This window comes from Labrus mixtus, chromosome 4 (genome assembly GCF_963584025.1).
Source record: "Labrus mixtus chromosome 4, fLabMix1.1, whole genome shotgun sequence".
In the NCBI taxonomy this organism is placed as follows: Eukaryota; Metazoa; Chordata; class Actinopteri; order Labriformes; family Labridae; genus Labrus; species Labrus mixtus.
The window spans coordinates 9,975,106-10,001,233 of NC_083615.1; the positions used below are offsets into that span (position 1 = coordinate 9,975,106).

Genomic DNA, 26,128 nt, shown 5'->3' on the forward strand with positions numbered 1-26,128 from the left:
TGTTAGTCGGTGAAGTTGTGCCAGAAAATCCCACTCTGCTTCTTCAGTACTCCACACTCAGACAGCTGTTGCTCTTCACATGGTGTTACTGGGCTGATGGCTGAAGTGCACTGGTGGCTGCTGGTGTGGTGTTAAAGTCTTAGGGGCAGTGAGTGAATGAGCAGTGAGATGCTTGCTCAGCTAAACCAGTGCTCACGGATTCATCTGGCAACTGTCGAAATGTCATTCATCAGGCGTCAACTTATCAAGGAGCTTTTGCCTCCTAGGCTGACAGGAAGCAGAGACTCAGTGAAGATGCTGCGGAACTGTAGCCTGTGGTCCATCTGCAGGCAGCAGGCAGCAGGCAGCAGGCAGCGGCTGGTCAAGCTTGTCATGGGATGTGATGCAGGTCATATACACACAGTAATGCTCCCATATGATACACATGTTCATTGCAATGCACAAGGGCATGGATATAAAACTAATGAAGGGGGAAAATTAGCTGGTTCCAGCCTTCAAAGTTGTTTAACTGACTTGTTTTGCTATGTTTGAATTAAATAGAATATTTATCAGAGGGAATTTATCATTTGTGCCGTTGGTCAGACAGTCCTGAGTTTAAAACTTTCAAGAGGGTCTTTTTTCATAACTTCAGAATCCTCTATGAAAAGACATCATTTAATATAACATAAATAAGCAGCCCAGATTAAATCAAAAGCTTCACACAATGAGAGTACATGGGTTTCAAAATGTAAATCAGATTCAGGAGTCCTGCTGCTGTCTGTTTTACGTTTTGTGATGGAGTAAGAGGAGACGATGGTCCACCATGGTTATCTTTTCTCTGTAGTGTGATGAGTATAATGCTGTATTAGGTCGTCAAACGTTTTCATACCACGTGTTTTAAAACGATATTATCTTTGTTGTTTTAATGATTGATAGCATTGAAAAGTACTGCCATTTTTAAATAACTACAGATCTTAAGCAACCTTTCCAAATGAAAGCTTTCCTTAGCCAAAGAGAGCGAGCACTTTCTATCATGCAGAAATACCCTGGCAATGTTCCCACACCGAAACATTGCCAGGGTATTTTTTACAATTAAGTCGACAAAATGTTTAAATTGCACAAATGAAGTGACAATATATTTGTGCAATTAAGACATTGTGCAGGAGTTCAAAAACAAGAAATGACCCAATATCAGGTGATAAACTCTTGGATCTTTGTTGCCGTGGTAAAGAGACAGGTTTAGATGTTTTTCGATTTTTACTAGGATCATATCGAAGTTCAATCATCTAGTACTGTGACCACTCTAGAATAATATTAACATTCATGACTGAAAGTCAGTTTTCCAAAATCAGCACAATTAGTTTGTAGTAGAAAGCCTTTTTTTGCACAACTGCACTGAAGCAGCATTGAAATGTGAAATGTTCTTGTGTGACACTTGAATGTCTTGTCATAATATTTTTTTTTAATTAATAATAGTGATACTAGGGAAATAAATATATAAATTCAGGTCAATTTTCTCCTGTATATTTTCTCCTACATAAATATTCTATTTAATCTACATTTTCTTTTGTCTCCTTTAGGAAAACCAGGCAGTCCTGCTAATGTTCCACCAGCTGACTTTCTAGCTGTAACCCCACCAGGTGGTCCTCACTTCAACATCATGCTGCACCTCCTCCTGCTCCTCCATCTCCTGGTCCTCTCACTCTCCCCTGCAGGTCGGTAGCACGTTGAGCTGAAGAGGACTAGCTTAATAAACAGACAGATTGTGTGCAGTATATGAACGTGTAATGATAATACTCTCTTCTTAGAGCTACAGATGAAGTACAAACGTGATTACATCAGTGATACATGGAATGAGGTCATTCATTCACCAGTAGTAACGGTCTGCGCTCTGAGAAACTTCTTTTCATGTGTCCCCTTTGAGAATCATCCAAAAATCAAGGAGAATATTTGTGTTTTACTTGACTCTGTTACACTGATATGTCCTTCATCTTTCAAATATAGCCATCCAAAAAATCAAGTTGTCAAAAATCCATTGGCAGTTTAGAGTTTTCTTTTCAAACATTTCAGCTGGGCTGCACTCAAAAATCAAAAGGACTTTGCTCATTTAGCTCCACTCTGTTCCACTCGTACGTCCTTCATCTTTCAAGGATCACTGTCCAAAAACATAGTTGTCAAACTGTCAGGGAAAAAATTCCCACAAACTTGTACAGCCATTACTGAACCAGACAACACGTCCAGTTGATTTTAGGCTCTTAATTACATAGCATGAACATCCCACAGGTGTCTTGTCAGCTTGGATAGAAGCGAACGTCAACACTTGAGTTTCAAGTTGAACAAAGACGACAAGGTGCTAACAAGCTGCTAAGGAACAACGTGAATTTGATCAGTGATGAGCTCCTCAGGATGAAAAATAGAAGCCTGGTTCTATTGACTACAATTAGCGTGCTTTTATTGTGAGCAATGACTGCAAACTCATAAATGCACACACATGCTGGCAACATAATTTTTTTTAAAATGTATTTATTAGAAAAAGCCACAAAGCCAGTGTTTGTTTTATGGTCTTATCTCGGCAATGTCTTAGAGTTTGCAGGTTTTATTCCTGTTTTGTGATACTGCTGTGTTTGAAACAAAGCAAAGTGGTCAGAGGACTGCAACACTGAAATGACCTGTCTGAAAAAAGAAACCACCCCCTCTGTTTTCCCACACCTTGAGCTAGTTGTTTCAGAAGTTTCAAAGTCTTCTGGTTTCTTATGTCATCTTTCTCAGATCTAAGATATAAGATCTTGGAGAATCATTCTCCCTTGTCTCTTTTTTTTCTTCTTCTAAATAGTAAAGTATAAGGTTTTCCAGCACTGCAGGGACAGTTTAGGATATCTAGTATGAAATGCACTCACATACATCCAAAGAAAAGAATGTCGGCATAAGAACTATAAGAACTCATACATGGTGGCACGGCATGCATATATGCAGTGTTGTAGTGTACACGGCTCTATCCAAACAGACAGCTTCCATCCAACAGACTTGGGATGTTTTGGTTGGTAGAGAACATTGGCTTGACAATTTAGTATAGCCCAAAAGCAAAGGATGGTTAATGTGACAATAATGATATGACAGCGGAACCAGTTGGGCAATGGGTGCACATTAAATTAAAGACAAAGGAGTGTGTGTTTTCTAAGGTTCAGCTGGCCCATAGCAAAGCTTCAATACAACATAAATTGAAAGGATGAATCAGAGTATTACATTTCAGAGTGTTTATCATTGTTTTATTTGAACCTTTATTTAACCAGGTAATTAACCCATTGAGATCAAGATCTCTTTCACAAGGGTGACCTTGAGCAGCAGCACACGTCATAATAAATGTTACATGATTAAGAAACATCATCTTAGTGTAATTCATTTCTCTCCTTATTGTGATGTACATTTGAAAGTAGCACCACAGACTGATTAAAGCCACATCCACTCGAAACCAGCTGCAGACGTTTTTGAGTTTTCTATCTTTTTAGAGAAAACAGGGTGTAGTGGAAAACCCACAGAGATGGCCCCTAGCCATGCGGCACTTTTCAGTCCTTATTGCTGTTTCCAGTCATTCATCACATTCTTGGCAACAAAAGGGATTCTGTCAAAGACTTGCAACATCTGAAGAACTTTCACTATGATACATGAGGCGCCTTGAAATATTCTTTGTTGTTGCTTCACTGAAGAAGTAAGAGTAATACATTGAAGTGCAGGAACACAGGAAGTGAATAAAAGTTAAAATCCAAGCTGTCAGTATTCGCTACATCCTGGTTCTATATGCTGAAATGGTTTCCTTTTTTTTTCCATTGTAACAGATGCATCGACGCATGGGGAGGTACCCGACTTTTATGGAGGTAAGACTTACTATCATCTCAAATAATGATGGAAAAAATATCCCTGTACTTTGATAAAACACAACATAAACATGGAATATAGAATAATGATGAAAATGTGGGCTCATTGGTCAGTGCCTGTGTAAAACAACAAGATATTCAACACACACACACATACACACACACACACACACACACACACACACACACACACACACACACGCACACTTTAGATGTTTACAAGTCTCTATGCTGAGTGGTGTTTGTACGGTGAGGCATTCAGCTCCATAGATTTCAGAGACCCTCCCAACACTTTGCATATGAAATGAGGGTCTAATAGAAATGAGATGAAGAGTTTTCACCAACCAATTTAAAATAAGACTCTAAGATTTTTTACATGACAACAGTGTTCTTGTGTTGAGATGATCTGAGCTTTGATCTATTTCTGCACCAAAAGTTCACAGAATTTAAAATCATTGGTGATGAGGCTCTAAGGCTGAAGTCTGACCTCAAGGCAACAGCCACAGAGGTCACATGTCTGACAAGTGATGTGTTTTTGTTAATGAACATATGCAGCTTTCCTTCTGTCAAAGTATCCTTGAAGAATTCATGAGATTCCAAGCTGCAAACTTAAATCAAAACCACACAAGGAAAAACTTGAAATGTGAAAAATGTCTTTTTGATTCATAGTCTTCAATAGTGCATTGCACAACTGTAATACGTACACTGTATTGTAGAAAGCAAGCCCACCATAGCAATGCAGTGAAGCTGTAATCAAAACAAAAGACATAAAATGTCATTGTTAATATTGTCTGCTTAATTTAAGCACACTAACTCAAGCTTTGGTACACTGTTATTTTAGTAATTTACAACGAAAAGCAAGACAGAAGAATGTCAGATCTAAATGAGCATCACTTGCAGCTCTGTCCACCTCCTGCCCAGCACATCCCCCCGAGGTGGAGAAAGTACAATAGCATCTCTGCCTGTCAGGATTTGTTAAGGACCGGCTCCATGACGGACGGCTCCATTCTCTTGGTCCTCAATAAGACAGGACAAATGAAAATCTGTCTGGAGGTCATGTTCCTTTTCAGTGTTGCTATTCCTGGATTTCTCTTACTTGCAGATGTGCATTCATCTTAATGGAGATGGTGAAAGTCCGACATTTTTCTCGCGCTGTGCTTTGCTGATATATCTAGGATGGTCATAAGAGCTAGAAACTGGATTTGAGCTGCTTTGCCTCATTGTGCTATGATGAAGGAGAGAAAAACAACAATGATGACGATAATTGTTTGGTACTTTAAATGATTTAACCAAATATGTAATAATGTTTTTTTATCATCTTGTAGTTAGGTGTGTTATTTGAAAGCTCCTGTGAGGAACATGTGGTTCGGGTCTATTTGGCGACCCCTGTGGAAAAAGTGATATCTCTTACTTTCCACTGAATTCGTCCTCTACATGCTTACTGTAAGCTGTGTGTTTTTTTATTACAACAAAACATGTCATCCTGACTTTTACTGCGCAGAAACAGACCCAGTGGGGCAGGGCGGGGGGAGTAAACCCGTGGTGCTGAGGTGACGCAGCACGCACTGACTATGTGGAAACTGGCAGTTAAAGGGCAGGTTTAGCACTCATTGAGACAATTTGCCATAGAAGCTATAAAGATGACTGTTTCGACAGCTTACAGTTAATCACTTTACGAAACCTACATGCGGCAGCCATTGTAGGCCATACAAAAGATTGTAAATAAATAATCTTTTATCTGATGGTCTAGCTGCCCCTGTAGGTCACTCTCGCGCGTGTAGATTCTCATGTCATTTACAGTCAAAGTGAAGCCAGAGCCTGCAGCAGGTTAACATAGCTTAGCATGAAGACTGATAAGAGGGACATAGCTAACTTGATTAACAAGTGGTATCTCACTGGTTTGATTTGTACTAAAACAGTGTTGAAATGAAAAAAAAAAAAAAAAAGGATTTTATGGTGTGTTATGTGCTAAACTATTTCTTGGCGGGGCAGATTCGCTCCTAGGTTGCCAGGCAACAAGTGGAGATTCCAGGAAGTCGCTCTGCCCAGCCAAGAAATAGTCCAAAAATAGTTCATATTGATCTTTTACTGTACCTAGCTCTGCAAGAAAGAAAATGTATTTTCAAAAACAGCATTAAATCAAGTGTGTGGGCAATAAAGAATATCAAATGCACACAGGATTCATCATTAAAATGTAAAAAAAAAAAAAAAAAAAAAATCCAACAAAAAGGTGTGGCACCCTCTCCATTTCCAAAACTACTAGAATAGTATCTGTGTGCTTAAATAATAAATGAAGAGTTCTGTTCATTCAGAGATCCTTCTTCTTCTACTTTGTAGTGCAAGTTGTCGTTTGCTGTACTGTCAGTGTTTTCCTCTGGATCCGTAGCTCAGATTTGCACCAGACGTACGTGTTGTTCTTTGGGAGAAAAATCAGGCAGACTCTCAGCAAGGGGTAAATTGGACAGAGGGAATGCTTGCTGATTCGTTGCTGGGGAACGAGTTGAGATGCTGCATGCAGGTTGAATTGTTGATGGATCCTGTGCAGACTCAGAGTTGAAACATGTTTCCTGGTTTGTCTTTTTTTCCCCCACCCATTTATTTTCTCATTCTCCATGAAGCACAGACCTTTGAGTTCCTGTTCTGCAGGGTCACGTCTTGGACATGTTGACATTCATCTACTTGTCTGCAGTAATAACACAGCATGATGCAGAGAAAATGCAGCTGCGGTCTGTATTTTTTAATTATTTGTCAAACTTTGATAAAGATGAGGGCCTAGTAATAAAGGAGAAAAACATCAATACCACAGACCAAAAGGTCAGACCATTGCTTTAGATATGATGCTTTGATGCTTCTTAATTCACTCAATAGCTGCCCAGCTGTATTGTCAGCACCTTGTTTTTTGCAAACTCTAATATACTGCCAATATTTGACTGAATACATCATCGCCATCGACACAGAGTTGCCCTCACAACCTCAGGCAGTGTTTCCCACCATATTAGTCAGCTGGCTTCAAATGAATATGTTGTGTCCTGTAAAAAAACATTCATATTCACCATCTTATTTGTTCAGTTTGAGTTGCAATGCCCTGTTGCAATCGCCTTTTTGAAGAATAATTTGTTTTGACACATTCCTCCTTGAACATCTGACTCTGCACTGACTGATACCGCCAACCTGATGTTCTCAGTTTGGCTGGCTGTGAGGCAGAAGAATTAATCATTCAGCATAAAAAATGAAAGAAGTAGATTTTTACCCCAGGGACTATTTGCTCTGCCACCATGCCTCATTGTGATGCTCAAGGGCTTGTGGGTAATTATTGCCACACTGGGCTTTTTGCGCTTCCAGGAAACAATATGGTCTCTGTCCCACTTGGACACTCTCTTGGTCGTGCAAACAGACCATGCAGCAGATGAAGCCCAAACACACAGATGTGTGTAAAGTCAAATTCATCAGAGGATACATTCCTTTTGGGATTTAGAGTAATAATGTCCCACATTTAGATGTGAAAGAAAAATCCGTTGAAACACTTATACGAACAACAACAAGTCAGACAGCTGGAAATGTTAACAAAAGACATTTAATAATAAAGTAATTTAACAAGTTGGACTGAATGCAGCAGTTTGACGTTCACATGAATCCTGCTGTTTCAACATCTCATTGTAATGCACCTTAAAATTAAACCCCAAACCTCAATGAGTAATTGGTGCCTCATTAAAGCTAGGGGAAGATAGTAGGCTCCTGAAATAACAAACTGGATGGTATTTTAAATTCAAATGAGAGTCTAAACTCACCTGCTCTTCAGTTAATAAGGTGTCTGTTTGATAATGAGGAAGTCCAGAAGAAGTGCGTGTGTGTTTTAGCGATATACCTGTATGTGTGTGAGAGGGGGATCTCTACATTGACTAGTGTGTTAATAATTACTTGCCCGCTAAGCAGGTCAACTCAGGACATCCACGGTGAACTTAAGCACAAAGACAACACAAAGAGAGTGTGTTACTCAGGGAAAAAGAAAACCTGAGAGACACACAGAGGCATCTACTTATCTACTTGTCTGCAGTAATAACACAGCATGATGCAGAGAAAATGCAGCTGCGGTCTGTGTTTTTAAATTTTTTGTCAAACTTTGATAAAGATGAGGGCCTAGTAATAAAGGAGAAAAACATCAATACCACAGACCAAAAGGTCAGACCATTGCTTTAGATATGATGCTTTGATGCTTCTTAATTCACTCAATAGCTGCCCAGCTGTATTGTCAGCACCTTGTTTTTTGCAAACTCTAACATACTGCCAATATTTGACTGAATACATCATCGCCATCGACGCAGAGTTGCCCTCACAACCTCAGGCAGTGTTGCCCACCATATTAGTCAGCTGGCTTCAAATGAATATGTTATGTCCTGTAAAAAAAACATTCATATTCACCCTCTTATTTGTTCAGTTTGAGTTGCAATGCCCTGTTGCAATCGCCTTTTTGAAGAATAATTTGTTTTGACACATCCCTCCTTGAACATCTGACTTGTGCGTAATTATTGCGACAATGTGCTTTTTGCGCTTCCAGGAAACAACATGGTATCTGTCCCACTTGGACACTCTCTTGGTCGTGCAAACAGACCATGCAGCAGATGAAGCCCAAAAACACAGATGTGTGTAAAGTCAAATTCATCAGAGGATACATTCCTTTTGGGATTTAGAGTAATAATGTCCCACATTTAGATGTGAAAGAAAAATCAATTGAAACACTTACACGAACAACAACAAGTCAGACAGCTGGAAATGTTAACAAAAGACATTTAATAATAAAGTAATTTAACAAGTTGGACTGAATGCAGCAGTTTGACGTTCACATGAATCCTGCTGTTTCAACACCTCATTGTAATGCACCTTAAAATTAAACCCCAAACCTCAATGAGTAATTGGTGCCTCATTAAAGCTAGGGGAAGATAGTAGGCTCCTGAAATAACAAACTGGATGGTATTTTAAATTCAAATGAGAGTCTAAACTCACCTGCTCTTCAGTTAATAAGGTGTCTGTTTGATAATGAGGAAGTCCAGAAAAAGTGCGTGTGTGTTTTAGCGATATACCTGTATGTGTGTGAGACGGGGATCTCTACATTGACTAGTGTGTTAATAATTACTTGCCCGCTAAGCAGGTCAACTCAGGACATCCACGGTGAACTTAAGCACAAAGACAGAACAAAGAGAGTGTGTTACTCAGGGAAAAAGAAAACCTGAGAGACACACAGAGGCAGAGAAAAATGAAAACGAGACTAAAACTGAGATGTAGGTTTGGGGAGTTGAAAAGAGATCCTCTTTATTTTGGACAAAACAAATCCAGCATGTTTGGGATAAGCCTGGAAAGACTTTGTAAGGGAATACAGTGGGAAGCTGACAGTGGGAGGCTTTGAAAGATTATGAAAGGCTGATCATTCAAGTATTGGAGTTAAAAACAAATGACTCAGAGTCTGCATCAATGGTAGTGCTGTTCTGTGTAGCTGTTCTGAAGTGCAGTACAGTGAGTTAAAGCTGAAGTTAGCATGCTAAGATGCTAAAGACATGAATAACATGGGGTATTTAAATCTGTGTCAACTATTGCATTAGTTTGGTTATGCATGCTAGCATTCTTGCTAACATTCGCTAATAAACTAAGCACACACTAGATGAGACTTTTGACCTGCTCTAAAGCAGTGTTGGACAAATAGAAAATTTGAATCACAGATTGTGCTTGATGGACTTTTATACAGTTAAAGGCTTAATATGTGATTTTTCACACTTAAATGTAATAGAAATCAAGTATCTCCTCTGAAAATAACTCTGTGAGTCATGACTGTCTACAATGGGTGTAACACCCGAGTCCCACTGTCTGTGATGATTTCCGAGCTTTCCTAGCCTTCATCCATCTTAAATCAGAAATATCTACACCAAATTTCACTGGATTAAAAATGTGTTGAGTAAAAACTAAACAATAATGTTAACCTCTTGGTTGGATTAAAGCTGGCTTTACCAACCATGGGGTCTCCACCCCATGTGGGGTCATATGGAATTTGTATTTATTGATCAATGGACCATAGCCAATGACAAATCAATAAGCTTGTATTCTTCGCCTGTCTGTCATCCATTGTGCAGAAAAAGTTTGGGAACCAAACGGGATTTAAAGGTCACCAAAGTCTGTTGGAATGGATGTCTGGCAGACAAAGAAAGTCTCTAGAAAATGAAATGGCAATCCATTCAAAAGATATACGTTTTGACCCAAGTTGTGTTATAATAACGAACTACAGTTGCCTTTCATGGAGCCATGCAGCTAGCATGGCTAACTAAAGAGCTAGAGAACTTCAGTATGAAAGGACCCAAAGAAAGAAATCAAAGAGAGGTGAAGACAGAGGAGCAGAGCGTGACAGTAAGGTATAAGTTAGAGAGATGGAGAGCGGTCAGAGAAGAGCCAGAGTCAGCGGGAGACAGATAGTGAAACTAGGCAGAGAGAATGTGAGAGGCCGGTGTGAGTCTCCAGGCAGTGGTCCTTATGTGGCCTGCTTCAGCACTCCCCTTCACCATCTGTCACTTCCCACATTGCAGGGAAAGGATAGAAATGGCACCAGCGCTCTTCTCTCAGAGTTACACTCCAACTGCTATTTTAGCACTGTAGCCGAGCTGCAGTGGACTCCCTCCTCCAGCTCATCCCATATTTATATTTCATATTTACATGCAAAGCATTTATCGGAGTCTCATGAAGAGCGATCTAAGTGCAGCAGTCGAATAGGGTCACTACACCCCCTTTACTCCACTTAACAATGTGAGTCTGTTACTTCTAATTCTGCTCTTTTCTTTGTCTTTGCTCTTCTTCCTTTCTTTCTTTCTCCCTTGTTCCCAGAACACAGTTTCCCACTTACTTTGCCTTCCATCAGCCCCACAATGCCCCATTTAGAGAATGTTCAATTCTCTCTCAGCCAGTAGTAATTCAGAGTCCTTGGGATTTGCATCAATGTCAAGCACTTGCACACGGTTGGTTGCTGGAGTGTGTCAGTGGGAGTGGATCCTGTCTTCATATGTCTTAATAGCTGCCTCCTGGTTGGCTGTTGTGGTGCGTGAAGGGTTCTGCTAACTTGCCAGTTGAGGTTACCAGTTGTGGTTAGGATTATTACATTTTGTAATTCCGTGCAGCACAGGCAGATAAATATGCATCTGGTGCTTCAGATTACTCTTCATCAATGTCTAAGCATTGAAAGAGCACACAGCTGCTGTAATGTTTTTAGGTTTTGCTTCATTTTCTTTTTATCCTGCACAAATTCGTCTTCCTGGGAAGTAAACAGTAGTTGAACATGCAGTTAGATTTGTGGCAGAATATTATATATATTAGCGTCTTTTGTTTGGGTTTCACAAGGGTTTCAGAGGCTGAATCTGAAGAACAAGTGCACGCCTGGCTGTAAGGACGGACAGAAGCAGGATATTACTGTCTGAAAGAGCCAGCTTCTCCCCATTGAGGTGTCAGCTGTGCTCTCTGAAAACCCAGGGACACGCGGGGGAATAACACACACGTGTGCGCACACTCATTCTCACACATTTGTATTCCTGCAGTCACCTACAGACACTCTTGATCTGAGAGAATAATCAGCGTTTGAGAACATTTCACCTCATTGCTTATTCATAGCCAGGCATTGTTTTTTTATGTCTTATTCATGCCTCTGCTCTGATGTCTGTCTGTTTTAATGAGTAATTGGGGCTAATTGTAAGTGCATGACGATGGTGTAAAAGAAACATTGAACCAAGAGAGACATTTTCATCAACAAGACTCCTCTCCCTGGATTTGCCTGTGCGAGGATGACACATGCAGTATGAATAATGGGATTATACTAAATCAAGTGAACATTTCCAGGTCCAGGATTTGTATTAGCTTCTAACAATATCGTATTCATTGGGAACGGATGAGTGTGTCACTGTGGTTTGGCACCTGAGTGAGCTCATCTTTGTCATAATTAGTGTGAAGTTGTGATTTGTAATAAAAAAGCAGAGGCTTATTACTCAGCATCAGGCTTGAAAAAGAACAGGGAGAAGAAGCGTGTGATTTTAACGACAGTATAAGCTTCACCCTGGATTTTTCTAAAATCTGTGATTTAGCAATAGAGGTAATAACCAAAGGTACTCACAGGGCAGACTCACAGTCGACTGGGTATGCTATTTTTCTGTGTTACATCTGAACCCTGCTGTCTTGCTTTGACGGATCTGCCCTAGAACTGCCAGACAAACACAGAGCTCTGACAGCTTTATGTTACCCGTTTGTAAGTCTGACCCAGCTTATTGTTGTTTACCCTGGTGTCGTTTGTTTGTTGTGTACAGACGAAGCCACAGGTTACGGGCCGGTGTTTGAGGAGCAGCCGGTGGATACCATCTACCCAGAGGAGTCGCCCGAGGCAAAAATCACCATGAGCTGCCGGGCCCGGGCCAGTCCACCTGCTTCATACAAGTAACATATGTTCTCTATAAAGCGTGTGTCATCACTGCACGCCATCTCTCAGCCTGTTTTCAGACTATTTTAGGATCTGCCTGTTAATGCCAGGGTCACAAATATGTGAGAAATTCTGTTTATTTGATGGATTGCCCCTTGAGATGAACCATCTCGTTCTCGACGGGGTCCAACACAAAAACAAAAACACAACAGTACAGTGTGATACAGACAGTCAAGCACAAAATACACACATACACATAAATATCTTTATCTGGCTGCAGCTTCAAGGTCAACTACTGTTTGTGTGTGTGTGTGTGGCCATTCAGCAGTGCATAATTGTGTGATACATCTTCACGCCAGGGCCAAGAAGAAAAAAAGCTTGCAGTCAAAAAAATCTGCATCGTTTGTTTTTGATGTTTGATTTCTCCTAATTTCTCCAATTTCATGCCAAAACAAAAAAATATATGGTAACAAATAAGATTTTGTTCCTGCACTGGCATCGTGTCACAAACTCATTTTACAGCTCAAGAATATAGAGCCTTTTTCCTGAGCCATTTAAATTTAGATGTAAATGTATGTAAATTTTATAGCTGTGGTATTCCCCAAATCGGTTTCACAGTCAGAGAGCCCAGAATTAGATGTCAGAGGGGAAAGAATTAGCTCCGACCGTGGCTGGTATTAAGTGTTTTAAGAGGGTTCATCGTCAGGACACTGCACTGTGCAATTCCAAATATGACATTTGTGAATTATTTGATACAAAAAATCTGTACGTTTTTTTTACAGAATGCAGGGGGATGTTTTTTTTAGCAAGAAGGAACAATACCAGAAGAAAAACTGTTAAATAGTATTCAAACATGACTGATTTCTTTCATATTGCACATGTTGAAACCATTGGCCCTTCTTGTCGTTTCTGCAGGTGGATGCTGGGGGACACAGCAGTAGACTTTGATGCAAAGGGCAGGCACTACAGTTTAGTAGGAGGAAACTTGGTCATCAGCAACCCGGTTAAAACACAACATGTAGGAAAATACTCCTGTTTGGCCTCCAACGAGTACGGCACAGTCATCAGCCAAGTGGCCTCGGTCCAGTTCGGATGTAAGTGACACAGATGTGAACATTGAAACGGTGATGATGTAGAGAACCATGCAGATTTAACAGCGAAATGCCCTGGAGCTGTACTTTCATGCATATTAGGCAAACTGACTTTGCAAGGGCAGCTGGGACAAATTATAAGTGGTGTGTAAAGTGCAATTTGTGAATGGTCTTACTTCATTTTGCCACCAACACTAATATTATATTTTCATTTAATCTACAGCTCAATTCAAGTTGGTGAACTTTGTGTATTGCTTACACGTTTGGTGTCATTTTTTAATGGAAAAAAGTTTCGGAGATTCTGAGGAAGTCTCTGAGTGTAAAACTGAATTTTGTTTCTTTGTCTCTCAGATCTCGATCTCTTCTCGTCGGAGGAGAGAGAGTCGGTGTATGTCAAAGAGGGGCAGGGCGCAGTGCTGCTCTGTGCTCCCCCACCACATTATCCAGGTACAGCACAGATTTTGATTTGTGGTCCTTTGGATTTTAAATGTTCACTCCTTGATTGTGTGGATTTTTCTACACACTCAAAATGAAAGTATGACTCCTCTAGTTGTCATAAAAGATACTGTACTGATTCTTTTATATCTTTAAACCCTCATTTGGTTCATGTCATATATTTGGTTCATCACTGTCATGGAAAACCCAAAGATATTGTTGGCTTGGGAGTTGCCCTTCTAAATGTCCTCTGAGGTATACAAATAATGACACCACAGACTCTCTCTTATCTGCTTTAAATCATTTTTTTAGACTCGTTTACATCTTCTCCAATATGATTGTAAAAGGAAGCCTTTTTTAAATTAGTTCAACTTATTTTTAAGCAAATAATTCACGACAAGGGTTGTGGATTATTTGCTCCTATTATTCTGGTTCTTCATGGCCCAATTCATTTTTTCTCCGTGCTCTAAGCCCATGAAGTATTTCTTGACATAGCTGAAATACAGCCGTCATCCACCACATAAAACTGTGCACGTAGGTTCTTATTCATGCTCATGCAAATCCGTTACCTAACAGTCTGAAAGCTTTGTTAACTTTCTTTCAAAAGCCTCTAAAAGCCAGTGTTATCCGTCTATTATGCCTCTCAGCTAGAAGAATTGTGAGATTTTATCTGAAAGGTCAATAGATGCTCAAATATTATACCACCCTCGCCACCAAAGAATTTAGCTATTTTCATTTAGCATTTTTCTCAGATTATTCAAAGAAGCCAGCCTCAATCTGAATCCCCTCAGCTGCTTTAAAGTCTCTTCTGTGTGTCCAAGGTCTAGACTGACAGATTGTGTTTTGTTGCGTCTCTCTCTGTGCAGAAGAGCTTTCGTTCCGATGGATACTCAATGAATTCCCCACCTTCATTCCACTGGACAAACGGCGTTTTGTCTCCCAGATAACGGGTAACCTCTATATCTCCAAAGTGGATTCGTCAGACAGCGGCAACTATTCCTGCATCGCATCCAGCCCATCCATTTCTAAGAGTGTTTTCTCCAACTACATCCCCCTCGTGCCTCTGGCTGAACGTAAGTACACAACTTCCTACTACCAATCATTTTTCAAGTTGCTTATATGATTGCATTCAGGTAGCGCCTTTTCCTTAAGTAAGCCAGTGGTGTTAAATGACCCACATTAAAGCCCAAGTCAGCATCTAGCTTATTTAAAAATATCCCTGACGAGATTGATGACAGTTTGATATTTGGGCTGCAGAAACATTTTCAATACGGTCCATCACCGCCTCTAACTCCAGTATGCTAGCATCACCAGCTATTATATAGTATAGAGCTTAATACAAGAGTAAATCACAGTCATAAATCCTGAAGTTTTAGCATTAGTAACAAGTACTGAGCACAGCAGAACTCTGACCTGTTTCAGCATACGCTTCATAGATTTTTGTCTCTCCTCCTTCGTGGAGGGGCCTGTCGTGTCTGCATTCATCATGCAGGTATCAGCTGGTGGCCTCCGATAACATCGATTATAAACTTAACATTGGTAACATGAAAGCTTGTTGCAGTCTGTAGCTGCCAAACCAAATCTGAACAAGAGCGTGTTAGGTCCAAAACACTGAAGATATAGTCTCCAAACGCACACTCCCACTCATTCAATGCATGCTGCAGCTGCAGCCAGTGCACAGACCCACACTGCAGCTAAATGAAACATTCCAAACAAATAGCCGATCTGTGACTAAATCTGTGACCCAATCTGAACTGTGATCCGTTGCACCACTCGTCTCTCCATGGTTTTTATGTTCTTTATGTTTTATGAAATAAGCTTTGATAAAACTAAGAGTATGAAACCAATAACATGAAGACAACATTTTATTGTAGCTTGTTCTCCTTGTAATGACTGGTTAATTCAGTCCATCACATTTGTAAATATTCTGTTACTATAAACGACAAATCTGGGTTCATCCTCAACTGCTGAGGTGACTCAGGTGGAACAGGCATTGTGTCTGGACTCGACAAACCCCAGACTTCTTCTGGCTGAGGCTTTCAAGGACAACTCCAGTGGAAATCAAGAATAACTGACAACTCCTATTTTGAGAAACCTAAATACGTTTTGGATCACGCATAAATGCGTACAGAGACATAAGTAACCCTGATACTAGTGCACATGTAAATGTATTCATTGTGTTGCTAACCTTAAAAGCCTTGTCATACGCTGCTTTGTTTTATGTTTTAGTAGGACGTCTGAGTCAAACAGCATTCATAATGCAGCATCTTCTGCTTATTTTGACCCGCTTCTTTAGTAACAGAAGAGTTTTTGATAGAAACCTTGAAACAAACACGGAATCATCTGGCGCTAACTTTTTTATTTTAACTTTATTTTCTTCAGGCATAGCAGCTTGAAAAAAGTTTTTTTTAATTCAGAGTCATGATTCTGGTCTGTGTTGTTCCTCTCAGGTCCCATCAGGAAATACCCAGCCGACCTAAAAGTCAAGTTCCCAGACACCACTGCGCTGGTGGGGCAGAATATCACCTTAGAGTGCTTCGCTTTGGGAAAGTAAGTGTGAGGAAAAAAACTGCTTAATTCTGTTTGTTTGCAGAATTTGAAATGTGCACGGTTCAGACTGAGAGGTTTTATGATTTTATTATAATTCATATTTATTTCTGCATCTGACTGTCAAGTGTTTTTGAGGATCTTAAAGTATAATTTTGAATAATTTTTAATGTCAATGTAATTAACGACAGACAACTTGCCCCACTGTCTTGAATTCACTCCTCTTGACTAAATGATTCATGCAGCAGGGTTCAGAATGACGGTGACCTGAGCTCACTGATGCATATGCTTTACAACCTAAAGTCGGCCTTATTTTCTCTCTCTCTCTCTCTCTGCACTCCTCAGCCCCGTCCCTGAGGTCCTCTGGAAGAAGTTAGACGGACAGCTTCCAGCCAATCACGAGGTGCGGATGGCGGGGGCTCACCTGCACCTGTTCAATGTGCAGTTCGAAGACGGCGGCAACTACCAGTGTGAGGCTGTGAACTCGAGAGGGAAGGACTACCATGCTGCACGCGTGTCTGTCGAAGGTAGGAAGGATGTTGTGTATGTCTTCTGTTAAAACTGAGGAGCTGGGTATTCTCACATTCATTGGATTAAAGTTATGTAAACTCTTCAGTAACTGTATTATTTATACGCTTACAACAATGTACGGGGCAAACTCACAAGCCCTTTGTTCATGTCTGTATCTAGCACATTTTCTCAGGCTTCTGTTTTTTTTTTTTCATCTGTAATGCCTCGAGTACTGACACATATCTATTATTTAGTAGCTTTATAGTGTTTTTCACACTCTTACTTCTTATATGCAGCTTATCCTGAGTGGGTGGAGCACATCAGCAGCACAGAAAAAGACCTCAGCAGTGATTACACCATGCCCTGCATTGCCAGTGGCAAACCTAAACCACATATCCGCTGGCTGAAAAATGGAGAACTGGTAATATTCAAACTCATAAACATTTATTATGTTAATCATTCTTTCTGTAATATACACGGAGCCCTCTTAAAAGGTCTGCACAGCCTCTTAGAAACTGCTCAATGTACAGCCCGGGGTTGTTACAGTAGCACAGCAGTGACAGGAATCTGGCACTGCGGGTGCACACGGTGTCAGGGAAAAGTAGCTGTTGTTATTGAACCGATGCCAGCGTGGGTTGTGTCACTCTACATAGAAACAACTGTCATCAGGCTGGAAAAATCCCCCCAGAGAGGAAGCAGGTAGTTTCATCAGAGTGGGAGAGGTTGTTTGAAATAAGGTGACTGAACACATCATGATATATTAATGAAACCTCTTGCCTCTGTAAATTAATTGCTGTCATCTGTACCTCAGTGGATGTCAACAATCTCTGGTTTGATGTTTTGCTTAGTAATCAAATTTTATTTAAAATAGTGAAATGTGACAAGGCATTTTAACTCTTCACTCCTTGTTATTTCCTCCAGACTGACAGGAAAGAAATGAAGTTCAGCAGATTGACGTTTGAAGATTCAGGGATGTATCAGTGCATCGTGGAGAATCACCACGGAGTCATATACGCCAATGCAGAGCTGCGTGTGTTCGGTGAGTCACGCTTTGGCTACAGCTAGCCGCAGCACAAATGGCTACATTGGAGAGTTAAAGGTCACGTTTCTAGCTGACTAATTGGAGCTCATTAGGACTTATGGAGTGCATTGTCAGATTTAGTTAGGAAACACAACTTCCCAAAGGATTTTCTCCCCCCGTCATGTAAAGTAGCACTAGCATGTACAGTATTTACACAACACTTTTTTATGAATGGAAAACGTGTCATAAATGTAGGCATGCCTGCAGTTGATTGCTATTCTACTAAGTTTGTGTTGAGTAATCCATATTGTCCCTCCTCACTCAGCCTGTGCTCCCACATTCAAACACAACCCAGTGAAGAGAGTCCTGGCTGCGAGAAACGGCCGGGTGGTGATTCAATGTCGACCCAAAGCGGCGCCAAAGCCGAGCTTCTACTGGAGCAAAGACACCGAGCTGCTTCATAACTCTACCAGGTCAGCGCTTTTTTTTAAACAAAGATGGCACAGATGGTATTTGTGGAAATACCGTGTGGCTATTCATTCATTTAGAGGTTTATCATGGCAAATTGTACCACCGTGGTATTCATGTGAATATTCATCCAACTATTTTCTGTGGCTGTTCGACACATCTGGGTCATAATCACTCAAGGACAAATGTCTGAGAGGGCCTCTACAGTAGCTAAAAACAGTTTAGTGATATTGGGGATCTAAATAAGCCCTAGATCTCCAAAATCTACTCTATGTGCCAGAGAAGTCTTAAGTCATGTGATTTGCTGTCTGTGTGGGGTTGACATTAAGCTCATTCTGAAGCTCGTCAGCTTTTACAGAGTGGATGTATAAACTCCCGTCTTGTGCTCCTCACCGACTAAACAAGCCTAATCTTTGAGCTCTAAGACCCCCACTCTTCATACCCCCCCCCCCCCCTACATGCACTACGGAGGAACTCACACAGAGGAGGAGCTGCAGAATAATTACCATGCAGCATATGCCTCCTAATACCTTCTATGGCGGCTCTCTGCGTTAGCGAGGGTGTCGTAGAGTAGAGAGTGTCGGGGCAGCTGGTACGATGCTGTTTGTCATGCATGAATATGACATTTACAGAAACTAATGACTCTTTCCTTTTTCCAGCCACTTCCTCGAAAACAAATTATCTTTAAAACATTCAAAGTACCTTCATTGCATTTCATCATCAGCATATCCACAGCGAAACGTACCCTGGACGTTTGACCTTCATATTGTGCTGTTTGTTTTATAACGTGTAGCTCCTTCTCATCAGAGTGTGACGAACGTATTCTGCTTTCTCCTCAGGGTGTTCATCTGGGATGATGGGAGTCTGGAGATCCTTAACGTGACCCAAGCAGATGAAGGCAAGTACACCTGCTTCGCGGAGAATGACAGAGGGAAGGCCAACAGCACGGGCACTCTGCTGGTTACAGGTACGTATTCAGCCACTGAAAGATTCTTCACTCATCACTCACCTGTACTGTCTTACTTCATAATGTGTCCGTAATGTGTTCAGTTGTTTTGCCTTCCCTGTCATTCGCTCCTGTCGATGTCTGTCCCACCAATCAGTCTCCTCCTCCAAATGTCTCTTGTTGGATTAAGGCGCTCTGAGCAGGCCACTGATGGATATTCAGTCATTTCTCTAGGGCAGAGGCGAGAGGGGGGTGGCTTTAGATCAGATGTGATGAAACAAGAGACTAGAAGAAACTGTTCAAGAAAAATGACGACTTCAGTTGTGAACCTGTTGAGATAGTTTGATTGAATAACGAATAATTATATAGATTAGTGTTTTTATGCTTTGTCATTTCTTTTCTCTTCACATGCATTCTCAGCTGTCAACATCTTTTGACTGTTTTTTTTTTTTAGCTCCAGTAGTGCTCAATGTATAGCTCTTTTCTGCCCTCTCCTGGACAACTGTGAATGTTGCACAATTCAAGCCACTTCATACAAACAGCCTATCATTTACCTATGTTTCCTCACACTGTGCGACTGCTTCGTCATTAAAGTAGATTTCTTTACTTTTCCTTCTATTAGGATGAAGATTTCATAACATAAATGTAGTTTCTGCTGCTTCACTGACCTCTTTCTTCACATCACTGATCTACTCACGCTCGTGTGTTTGTCCCTAGAGTCCACAAAGATCACCTTGGCGCCGTCTAACGCTGACGTTAAAGTGGGTGACAACGCCTGGATGCAGTGCGCCGCATCACATGACTCCTCTCTTGACATCACCTTCGTATGGTCTCTGGATGGCCGGGTCATCGACTTACACAAGGACAGCCAACATTATGAACGCACCCCGGTGAGATGTCTTACAAGTAGTGCTTATTTCAAAAAGGAGTTAACACAAATAAAAGTCCTGACGTCAAGGCCTGTTGCTTTTTATTAGAATACCTGAAACAGAAAAGTTCAGCCTGCTTCAAATTAAACCGACTGTAAAAGCCTTTTCACATTCAGTCTCTGTGTGGAGTTTAATCGTTATTCCAGCTATCCATCCATTACAGTTGACATGACCTACTCTCCCTAAAGCAGCTCTAACCATAAGTTAGCGGTTAGCATTTCCCATTCGTCTCTCTTCCCACTCGGCAAACATCAAATTATGATAATGATTGATGTTCCCCCACTTTTGTACACAAGGAGGATTTTCCCCTCGTAAAAAATAAGGCTCCAGATTCACTAAATATGGTTTCTGTGGTTCTCTCAAACAAGGAGTTTGATGCAGTCATGTGCTTCTAAGGTACATTTCTGTTAAAGGTTTACCTTTGTACTGTGAGGGGGCTGACTAGACCAGGCACTGTGTGAAGCTTGACATTTCTTTAAAGAAAAGGAGGCGATACCCCTGCAGCTGAGGCCCATGTCCAGTTCACCTAATTGGATATCTCTCTCCCTCGAGTCCGGCAGGATTGCTTTCGTGAACTTATTATATTTCTTCCCCTTTTTAAAAAAATCACTTCAGGTTCAGTGAGAAAACATTTCACGAGATGATTTTTTCCTCACAAGCATTGGGAAGGATTTGCCTCATAAGAGATGATATTTGACTCCTTCTTTTGTTAACTGTTGTGTGCTGTGTCGTTTTGTGCAGAACGGAAGCTCAAACGGAGAGCTGATGATCAAGAACGCTCAGCTAAAGCATTCTGGACGCTACACCTGCACTGCACAGACTCCAATTGACAACATTACCGCCTCCGCCCACCTGGTGGTGAGGGGTGAGTCATATGTGGTGATATCACACTCATGCACACAGTCATGGATACAGAACTTGTCAAATGGAAACATATTTTTGCAATGAGCTAATTACTAAGAGAGATGGGCTGTTACATGAACACACTGTTCTGTGTTCATTTTCTATCCATGTAGGTTATTTAACATGAGAGAAGACTGTTTGTGTGTGTGTTCTGTTTATTCCTACCACGTTGGTTTGAAGTGGATAGGACTTATATCACTAACGTCTATGCACTTTAAAGGATACGGTAACATTTGCATCTAAAATGTGAGAAGAATTAGAGAAATGTTTGGCAACTCTCAGTTAAATCTGATGAAGCACACTTGCACAGCCCGGAGTGTATTAGAGAGACTTAGACTTTGATAGTTATTAACGTATGAATAATTCATGTCACAAAAATACTTTCAAAGCCAAGTATTCAGGGTGTATTATTCTAAGAGTCTATTAAATTGATTACAAGACTTTTAAATATGAACTCAGTTCTGCAGGTTTTAACCCTGCCAGGTTGGTCAGACCGTTAATTCACAGCTGATAGTGAGTGTGTGAGAGAAGAGACAGTAAGAGAGATAACACACAGTGTCCCACGATGAGTGCGTCGGGAGGACAGAATCTCCCCTGAGTTGTCAAATTATCTGTCAAAACTGAGACTCCATACGAGAAAAAGTGAAAGAAAGAGACTGAACGACTAAAAATGGAGTATGGGGCTTTGTGTCCACATGCAGCAGATACTGTCTCTCACCCTGGAAAGATCACTCTAACCTCTCAGGCTGTCCACTCAAATATGATGCGTTTATACCAATAACTGGCTACAGGCGTTCTATTAGGAGCCTTGCCTCTGGATATCATTTTTGCTATGTTGGTACAATATGTTGGTACATTGCGAACTTAGTTATACCTCTCCCAAAAAAAATCTGCCATGTGCAGCGAGGCAGAGTGACAAAGTTTTAGTTGAAAAGTCGTCTTCCTACATCTTGGTAACAAGCAGTCTATGTGTCTGCAGTAGCAGAATAAGTGTGTGACTTCAATAAAGAGGATGGAAAAAGCATTGCTTCACTGTCATTAAGAACTGTGTTAAACAAAGTGTCAGCTCCCACTTGTCTTCAGTATAGCTGAATAAAGAAGCACTTTTCGTGGCGCGCTCTTGGCATCACAGAACTCACGGTTATGAGTTGTGTAATACCCTGGATGAGTGTTTGATGACTGAAGTGGCAGAACATGATAGATCTTTCATCTTTCACCACAGTGTTTTGATACGGAGGGCTGCTGATTTCAGTGATTGTTCCTCCTTCCATACAGATATCAACACTCGCTAAATAAACCAGAGCCGAACTCCCGCGGTACTCTCTCTGTTTTTTAGAGTATTTCACCTCCTGGATGATTCATCAGGTTTTGTTTTCACCCGGATGAGTGAGGGCTCGCTGTGCAGCCCTGCTCTGCGTTGTTGCACAAAGGGTCTCTTCAGATGAGAACCCAAGAAAGCGGAGCAGTGATCTGGATGCCAGTGATCCTTGTTTTGCCCTGGGTGTGCCGCCATCACTTCTTCTCTCTGAGCAGGCGCTGACAGATAGCCAGGTTGAACGCGCAGCAGCTGACTGTTACGTTTCCCACAGTGAAACCAAAACACAGGCCCTAATGGCGTGCCAAATGCCAACAGTCAAGGGGGTGCAGCAAGGGAGGGATGAAAGACGGTCATTAATCACGTCAGATGAGGAAGCAGATCTTCTGTAGGAGATTGTGCGCGCTAAAAACTCAGCTCTGCACCTGTAGTTTGTTATTAGCGGGCTTTGAGATAGGAAGGGGAGCTGATTATATTAGACGGCAGTGTATTATTGTAGCATTATGTTACAGTTCTTCCTGGATAGTGTTGAAACGTTTCTTTGTTAATGTGAGCGTCTGCGAATGAGTGGAAACATTCAGAAACGTTATTAAATATAAAGTCGTGTGAGACAGTACGTCAGTGGGTAAAGTCTTATCAGTTTAAAAACATTGACGTAAGAGAATGAATTTGACACTATGTTGTTCAAACATAAAATGTAATCATTTCACCCTTCACATTGACAGAAAAAACACAGACTTTTTTTTATTTTTTCACTTCTTAGCTTTCTCTCCTGACTCTAAGAGGAAAGTAGAAGCTTAAGGCCTGTCCACTTTTGGCTGTTTAATCGCCTTACATGTCTTGGCCCATATTCATGACTTGGAAAGAATAAATCCTGGCTGATTTCTGAGGCTGTGGGTTGGGAGGCTAACCCTCACATGGTCTGGGTTTTCTATTAGGGCATTTTTATGTTCCAAAGGAGGAATCAAAAGGAGCAGGAGTACCAAGAGAAACATTGGATTCAAAGCTTTTGCCTGAGCTGTAGGTCATGTATGTCAATGGTTGCTTAGCTTTAATGTGTTAATCCATCAGCCTTTTAAAGAGGAGGCTAAAAAAAGGAGAAATGTAAGGGCATGTTATGTGCTCTCCTGGGTTACATGCGAGTCAAACTGTGGTCTCTTTGCATTCTGCCGTTGCGGATAAAGTTATTAAAGGGCTCAGGACTTTTGCCAAGAATTTCCCCATGAGCTTGAATAAAGATAAAGCTCTTACTCTGGCCCTGCCTACAGTTTGTGAGCAAGTAGGGCGCTCGCTATCTGCCCGAGGGACAAGTCAAAGTGGGCACTTGTGTGATTTTAAACTTGTGGACTTCAGGCTGAGGAACAGTGTCACTGTGGGGCTGTACTTGTTTTCGTCACCCATCAAACAACACTTGTAACTTGTCTCTCTTGTTCTTGTCTTTACCCCAGGTCCCCCCGGTGCCCCAGGTGGGGTGCGAGTGATGAACAAAGCTGACAAGAGTGTGACGTTGCAGTGGAGCCGTGGGGCAGACAACCACAGCCCCATCTCCAAATATACCATCCAGTACAGGGACTCCTTCTCTGATGTCTGGAAGACTGCCACTACATGTGAGAACTCCTGGGCACGACTTGGTCAAATAAACACTTCTAGCTTAAAGCTGAGCTGGCTCTGATGTTGTAATTATTTAGGTCTCACCACATAGTGATACTGTATGGTCTACATGGTGGTTCATGGCTCTTAAAAATGGCTACATTGTAATAAATCCGCCTCACAGACTTAAAATACAGCACTGGATTCTGAAAATGGAACTTCATTATTGTTTTAGGGATATTTCTGTGAGATTATGGGACAGCACAAGCTGAGCTGTTTAATGTTGTAACATACCATGCATATATCCTGAAATGTTGGCATTGTAAAATAAAATGTGCATTTCTCTCTCCAGCTCCTGCAGCTATAGAGGGGAACACAGAGATGGCCACCGTGGTGGACCTTTTCCCCTGGGTGGAATATGAGTTCAGGGTGATCGCCACCAACACTCTGGGCACGGGGGAGCCGAGCAGCCCGTCACCGAAAGACAAAACCCAGGAAGCACGTACGGCCATGTTCTAACTTTGGTTAAAAGACAGTGTAACTTGAAAGGTCAAGGAGTTCAATCCCCACAGTCCAGCTTTCTGCTCTGCTTTTATTCTTCATAATTCCGTTATAGCACTGTTTACATATGCTAAGTATCCCTGTAGAAATGAGTCAGCAGAAATCCCATCAGTCTGTACTTCCTACAGCAGAACATGCTGCCAAACTAACCACACAAACCTCTACAAATGAGCACTTTGCTGAAACTGTATACTGAAATTCAATTATAAAATGGAAATCACAGACCTGCAGTAACCCCTCTTAAAAAAATAATCATCGTTTGAGCGTGAGCTACTAGACTCAAGGCAAAACAGGACAACTTTTGCCTCTCTGTCTCCTTCAGTGGCAGCATTCCCATACTGACATTAAGGTGTTGCATTTGGCACAGAAGTAGACATTGATATAGTATTTGCAGAGGAAGGATGTTTCAGTTCGGCTGCCAGGGAGCCTGTGTGGGTTGGCGTTGTTTGTGTGGATTCTTAGCATGTGGGTTCAGAGTTTTGCTGTTGCTGTCTCATTGTTATAGTTCCTGTGGTGGCGCCCTCGGACGTCAGCGGGGGCGGAGGGACCAGCAGAGAGCTGACCATCACGTGGACGGTAGGTCTGGACTTTCCACTGTGCACAGGGGGGAAAGGGGTCATACACCCATGTTGCAGTTCACAGAAAAAAGACATGCTGATTCACCTTGGAATCATTTTGAGTAAGGGCAGTCTATTAATGTATGAAGTGATACTGACCTGGATTGTACAGCATTTTTCAAAACCATTGTTCAAAATGATACTCAAAGAACATTTTAGGAAAACACTGCACACTAATTCCAGGAGCTTGCTCGATAGCAAACTCAAAATGCTCGTGACTCCTAATTCATTCAAGATCAACATTTCAGCAAAGCTAACATTTTCAGGCCTACAACTTTGACAGTACCAATAAAAAAGCTGTGGATGGGGTGCCAGTGGCCTAGTGGTTAGTTCGCACACCCCTCGTGCAGAGGCAGTTGTCCTCGAAGTGGGCACTCTGGGTTTGAGTCCGACCTGTGGCTCCCTTTCTGCATGTTATTCCCCTCTCTCTCTCTCTCTCTGCCTCTCTCTCTCTCTCTCTCCCTCTCTCTCTCTCTCACTCTCTCTCTCTTCTCAATTTCCGACTCTATCAACTGTCAAATCTGAATGAAAGAATATAGAACATAAGAGTGGATCAAAATGCTATAATGGATCAAAATGAGGCCAGTAAATGAATATATAAGCACTAAGGGCACTTAAAGGAAGTTTCAAGATTCTGAAAGACAACAATGTAGTAAAATGTATTTGTGAGAAAACTGTCAAAAGCACATCTTTGAATAGTGTTTGATATAATAAAGCTTTCTTCCAAACAAAACAATCATTATCAACGAAAGTCAATGCTTGAGCTGAATCATTAATGAAGTCCTTCATATCCCTGGTGCAGTTGTTGATAAATCAGCTCTTACTGGTATGTTACCTTTGTTTGGCTGAAGCATGGGAACGGTTAGCTTTGCCTGATGCAGGCATGTCTTACTGGACATATGTCGTGTTA

At 41.3% G+C, this 26,128-nt stretch overlaps 1 protein-coding gene across 5 annotated transcripts in view; it reads left to right on the plus strand.

The window, feature by feature from the left end:
- The window catches only part of cntn1a (contactin 1a), a 64,727-nt gene that overhangs the window by 32,043 nt on the left and 6,556 nt on the right, over positions 1–26,128 (plus strand). For all 5 annotated transcript variants that reach the window (XM_061035793.1, XM_061035796.1, XM_061035795.1 and 2 more), the window contains exons 2-18: positions 1,560–1,694; positions 3,813–3,851; positions 12,176–12,302; positions 13,201–13,379; positions 13,728–13,823; positions 14,678–14,884; positions 16,262–16,361; positions 16,704–16,885; positions 17,165–17,289; positions 17,790–17,907; positions 18,215–18,362; positions 19,197–19,324; positions 20,021–20,193; positions 20,974–21,097; positions 23,899–24,057; positions 24,393–24,542; positions 25,107–25,177. In XM_061035793.1, coding sequence (XP_060891776.1) covers positions 1,640–1,694; positions 3,813–3,851; positions 12,176–12,302; positions 13,201–13,379; positions 13,728–13,823; positions 14,678–14,884; positions 16,262–16,361; positions 16,704–16,885; positions 17,165–17,289; positions 17,790–17,907; positions 18,215–18,362; positions 19,197–19,324; positions 20,021–20,193; positions 20,974–21,097; positions 23,899–24,057; positions 24,393–24,542; positions 25,107–25,177 — 2,181 coding nt within the window. In that variant the 5' untranslated portion in view covers positions 1,560–1,639. The remainder of the gene's footprint in view (positions 1–1,559; positions 1,695–3,812; positions 3,852–12,175; positions 12,303–13,200; positions 13,380–13,727; positions 13,824–14,677; positions 14,885–16,261; positions 16,362–16,703; positions 16,886–17,164; positions 17,290–17,789; positions 17,908–18,214; positions 18,363–19,196; positions 19,325–20,020; positions 20,194–20,973; positions 21,098–23,898; positions 24,058–24,392; positions 24,543–25,106; positions 25,178–26,128) is intronic.